Below are 6,000 nucleotides of genomic sequence, written 5' to 3' on the forward strand. Positions count from 1 at the left end.
CAATAAAAATATGGACGATGAAGTATTATAAATATATGTGTACACATATATAACAAAACTGGTTATTCACATTTCACTTCAATACAATATACAATTCAAACATCAAATCACCTTAGCTGTTGGAACACATGTAATCTTTTTGAAGTTGTAGTGTGACATCTTTAAATGTTGTTCTAGGAGCTGAATCTGTAACAAAAATATCAAAATTGTAATAGAATCATAATATACGTGCAAAAAAGGTGCATTATATATTTTTAGGAAGCACCTTTTCACAATCACCAAGAGGTCAATATAAGCACAAACCCAACCAACTACTTAGTAGCAGCTTCCTAAACAAACTAACCTTGTTCCACATGTCTCCATTACTTATAAAGATGTGTAGTTACATTATTACATTTTCTTAGTTTATAGTGGTATTAAGAAGTTCTTGCACTTAAGCATACTGGTGTGAAGATTCCCCCAAATTAAGCTTGTCACAGGCTCTCATCAATGACAATCTGTCCTCAGGTGTACCATTATTGGCACACGTTGGGTATGTGTGCTCGGGGTGGCCTAAGTGTAACTATAGTGCAATGGGCAGTTATACGTAGATTGTGTTGTGCAATATGTGCTGTGTTTTGGAAGACCAGGTTCCACCAGTAAAGCACTAACTTTTTCACAAATAATCCCATAATTACTTTCACAGCCCTGCCTACAAAAGAATTAGATTTCAAGATAAAAAAAAAGGATAGTAATCACGTTCCCATGGCATTTACCGTCTCTATCTACCATACTAACACTTCCATATGTTAAGTATTGTATCTCTCAGTCTCGTGACGATAGTAAAAACAAATCCAAAATTCGAACAATAAGGATGTTGAAGGTAAGTAAATAACCATCCTACACTGATTCAGGTGTTAAACTTCCTTTGGCACTTAATGTCTTACAAAACCCCTTACGAGAATTCCATGATACCAAAAAGCTGTTAAAAGTACTCGATACACACATACAAACAGACCTCCCTACGTCTGATCAGGTATAAAGAGAACTAGAGTCTCATGTCTAAGCCAGAAATAATGTAATGACTGACCTAAATGTGTAAATAGCCACGTTTGCGATCAAAACTTACCTATCTATCCATGTATGTTACTACCTCGTGGAACTTGCAAGATTACTGGGTAGCAAACAGTCCCAGCGTACAGGCTCGTCAGCGGTTAAGTCTGACAGCGAACAAATGACGACAACAAACACACCCGCCCACCCTCTCCCTCGAAAAATCAATACCCCCATCCTCTCTCTCTCTAAATTATCATCTTTCCATGCACATGCAAATATCAAAATTTTGGTCAAGGGAGGGAGAAGGGAAAATTCAAAACTTTCCAAGGGGAAAAGGAGGGGGGTGGGGGGATTACGAACTTTCAGGGGAAGTGAACTACCAACTCGGTGAGAGAATGATACACGCAAAATAAAAATGGTATGTAAGAGGACAATGTATCTTGGAAACTTAACTGCTTTTGAGAAAATAGGATGTTAAATATAATTTCTATGTAATTGAGATTCTCATGATGAATACAGCTGTAAGTTTATTATGAGCCTAGCGACCATTTTGGAAAAGAAAATTTTCATCTAAGAAACAGCCGATCGCAGTAACCCAGGATGTTTTGAACATAAAAATGAATCATTACGTTTCTACTAGTATGGAAAATTTCATTGTAAACTTGAGTCAGTGTTTTGGGAAAGTATTGAAATTGTCAAGGTTGTGTTCTTCAACACTAGTGCAAATAAAATGACCATAGTTTTTTTTCTTCTCATTAATTAAAAAGAATTAGAATAATTAAGAGAATATATGAATCATCGGTAACATTAACTTTATTGAACATTGTGTTGTTCATAAGGGGAGGGGGAACACCCATTGCCACACACATCCTTGCATATGCCCCATCCCAAACTTAGATCACCCTTGCTCTATTTTGTATTAGTTAACTACAGCAAATCCCTTTCATATAATCCCAAAATGTTAGAGCAAGCTTAATCTGCGAAATTTAGTGCGGCTCAGCTTGGTGCGATTAATGTTTGTGCGACTTAACTATAGTTCACTACCCATACCCTGACCTAATATCTCGCTCCTCCTTCCCATATTACCGCTAGCAAATGAATTCCACAAGAAACCTGTACTTCACTCGGCCTAATAGTGTCGTGCGTGGGGTAAGATCTGTGGAGACACCTATTTTCACAGTTTAAGTGGACCTAATGTTTTATGTAACTTTGAGGTATACCGAGTACACTGTATTCACTATTCCCCTATATATATATATATATATATATATATATATATATATATATATATATATATATCCCTGGGGACAGGGGAGAAAGAATACTTCCCACGTATTCCCTGCGTGTCTTACAAGGCGACTAAAAGGGGAGGGAGCAGGTGGCTGGAAATCCTCCCCTCTCGTTTTTTTTTTTTTTCCAAAAAAAGGAGGAACAGAGAAGGGGGCCAGGTGAGGATATGCCCTCTAAGGCCCAGTCCTCTCTTCTTAACGCTACCTCGCTAACGCGGGAAATGGCGAATAGTATGAAAAAAAGAATATATATATATATATATATATATATATATATATATATATATATATATATATATATATATATATTTTTTTTGCTTTGTCGCTGTCTCCCGCATTTGCGAGGTAGCGCAAGGAAACAGACGAAAGAAATGGCCCAACCCACCCCCATACACATGTATATACATACGTCCACACACGCAAATATACATACCTACACAGCTTTCCATGGTTTACCCCAGACGCTTCACATGCCTTGATTCAATCCACTGACAGCACGTCAACCCCGGTATACCACATCGCTCCAATTCACTCTATTCCTTGCCCTCCTTTCACCCTCCTGCATGTTCAGGCCCCGATCACACAAAATCTTTTTCACTTCATCTTTCCACCTCCAATTTGGTCTCCCTCTTCTCCTCGTTCCCTCCACCTCCGACACATATATCCTCTTGGTCAATCTTTCCTCACTCATTCTCTCCATGTGCCCAAACCATTTCAAAACACCCTCTTCTGCTCTCTCAACCACGCTCTTTTTATTTCCACACATCTCTCTTACCCTTACGTTACTTACTCGATCAAACCACCTCACACCACACATTGTCCTCAAACATCTCATTTCCAGCACATCCATCCTCCTGCGCACAACTCTATCCATAGCCCACGCCTCGCAACCATACAACATTGTATATATATATATATATATATATATATATATATATATATATATATATATATATATATATATATATATTTTTTCATACTATTCGCCATTTCCCGCATTAGCGAGGTAGCGTTGAGAACAGAGGACTGGGCCCTTGAGGGAATATCCTCACCTGGGCCCCTTCTCTGTTCCCTCTTTTGGAAAATTAAAAAAAAAAGTGAGAGGGGAGGATTTCCAGCCCCCCGCTCCCTCCCCTTTTAGTCGCCTTCTACGACACGCAGGGAATACGTGGGAAGTATTCTTTCTCCCCCATCCCCAGGGATATATATATATATATTTTTTTTTTTTTTTTTTTTTTTTATACTTTGTCGCTGTCTCCCGCGTTTGCGAGGTAGCGCAAGGAAACAGACGAAAGAAATGGCCCAACCCCCCCCATACACATGTACATACACACGTCCACACACGCAAATATACATACCTACACAGCCTTCCATGGTTTACCCCAGACGCTTCACATGCCTTGATTCAATCCACTGACATCACGTCAACCCCTGTACACCACATCGCTCCAATTCACTCTATTCCTTGCCCTCCTTTCACCCTCCTGCATGTTCAGGCCCCGATCACACAAAATCCTTTTCACTCCATCTTTCCACCTCCAATTTGGTCTCCCTCTTCTCCTCGTTCCCTCCACCTCCGACACATATATCCTCTTGGTCAATCTTTCCTCACTCATTCTCTCCATGTGCCCAAACCATTTCAAAACACCCTCTTCTGCTCTCTCAACCACGCTCTTTTTATTTCCACACATCTCTCTTACCCTTACGTTACTTACTCGATCAAACCACCTCACACCACACATTGTCCTCAAACATCTCATTTCCAGCACATCCATCCTCCTGCGCACAACTCTATCCATAGCCCACGCCTCGCAACCATACAACATTGTTGGAACTACTATTCCTTCAAACATACCCATTTTTGCTTTCCGGGATAATGTTCTCGACTTCCACACATTTTTCAAGGCTCCCAAAATTTTCGCCCCCTCCCCCACCCTATGATCCACTTCCGCTTCCATATATATATATATATATATATATATATATATATATATTTTTACAAAACGGCTTTACCCTCCTTACTGAGCTAAAATAGGAGCAGAACAGATAACCAATATCCTCATTTGCACATATTCACTCTTTAGCTGTCATGTAAAATAAACCAAAACAGCAGCCTACCATCCACAGCCAATCCCCATAGACTATTCCAAGGTAAATGGTGGCCACTTTGTATGCCCCAGTCAATCCCATTGACAGCATGTCACCTAGTGTATACCACATTCATCCAATTCATTGTTTCATGTATGCCTTTCATCCTCCTGACTGTTCAATCCCCAATACCCTTAGTGCCTCTTTCACTCTATCCTATATAAAATAGTTGAATGTATTATGACATGGAATGAATGTAGAAGGAAAGGTGATATATTGGCAAGGATGGAGGATGATTGTTTAAGAGTGAAATTATTTTGGAGAGGGAAAACCAAAAAAAAAGATATATATATATATATATATATATATATATATATATATATATATATATATATATATATATATATATTCTTTCTTTTCTTTTAAACTATTCACCATTTCCCGCATTAGCGAGGTAGCGTTAAGAACAGAGGACTGGGCCTTTTTTGGAATATCCTCACCTGGCCCCCTCTGTTCCTTCTTTTGGAAAAAAAAAAAACGAGAGGGGAGGATTTCCAGCCCCCCGCTCCCTCCCCTTTTAGTCGCCTTCTACGACACGCAGGGAATACGTGGGAACTATTCTTAATCCCCTATCCCCAGGGATAATATATATATATATATATATATATATTGGTTCTCAGTGAATGTAGGTTTGCGGCAGGGGTGTGTGATGTCTCCATGGTTGTTTAATTTGTTTATGGATGGGGTTGTTAGGGAGGTGAATGCAAGAGTTTTGGAAAGAGGGGCAAGTATGAAGTCTGTTGGGGATGAGAGAGCTTGGGAAGCGAGTCAGTTGTTGTTCGCTGATGATACAGCGCTGGTGGCTGATTCATGTGAGAAACTGCAGAAGCTGGTGACTGAGTTTGGTAAAGTGTGTGAAAGAAGAAAGTTAAGAGTAAATGTGAATAAGAGCAAGGTTATTAGGTACAGTAGGGTTGAGGGTCAAGTCAATTGGGAGGTGAGTTTGAATGGAGAAAAACTGGAGGAAGTGAAGTGTTTTAGATATCTGGGAGTGGATCTGGCAGCGGATGGAACCATGGAAGCGGAAGTGGATCATAGGGTGGGGGAGGGGGCGAAAATTATGGGAGCCTTGAAGAATGTGTGGAAGTCGAGAACATTATCTCGGAAAGCAAAAATGGGTATGTTTGAAGGAATAGTGGTTCCAACAATGTTGTATGGTTGCGAGGCGTGGGCTATGGATAGAGTTGTGCGCAGGAGGATGGATGTGCTGGAAATGAGATGTTTGAGGACAATGTGTGGTGTGAGGTGGTTTGATCGAGTAAGTAACGTAAGGGTAAGAGAGATGTGTGGAAATAAAAAGAGCGTGGTTGAGAGAGCAGAAGAGGGTGTTTTGAAATGGTTCGGGCACATGGAGAGAATGAGTGAGGAAAGATTGACCAAGAGAATATATGTGTCGGAGGTGGAGGGAACGAGGAGAAGAGGGAGACCAAATTGGAGGTGGAAAGATGGAGTGAAAAAGATTTTGTGTGATCGGGGCCTGAACATGCAGGAGGGTGAAAGGAGGGCAAGGAATAGAGTGAATTGGAGC

The 6,000-nt window shown here is 40.2% G+C and overlaps 1 protein-coding gene across 2 annotated transcripts in view; it reads right to left on the reverse strand.

Moving 5' to 3' along the window:
• Positions 1-1,182, reverse strand: part of Non1 (nucleolar GTP-binding protein 1) — a 35,476-nt gene extending 34,294 nt beyond the window's left edge. The window contains exons 1-2 of one of the 2 annotated variants that reach the window (XM_071661619.1): positions 1,109-1,182; positions 112-186 (exon numbers count right to left, since the gene is read on the reverse strand). In XM_071661619.1, the coding sequence (XP_071517720.1) occupies positions 112-159 (48 nt within the window). In that variant the 5' untranslated portion in view covers positions 160-186; positions 1,109-1,182. Of the gene's footprint in view, positions 1-111; positions 187-343; positions 371-1,108 lie in introns of those variants that run through there. The other variant, XM_071661618.1, reaches the window with a different exon arrangement.
• Between the last annotated feature and the right edge of the window lie 4,818 nt (positions 1,183-6,000).

The sequence above is a fragment of the Panulirus ornatus genome, chromosome 5 (genome assembly GCF_036320965.1).
Source record: "Panulirus ornatus isolate Po-2019 chromosome 5, ASM3632096v1, whole genome shotgun sequence".
NCBI lineage: Eukaryota > Metazoa > Arthropoda > Malacostraca > Decapoda > Palinuridae > Panulirus > Panulirus ornatus.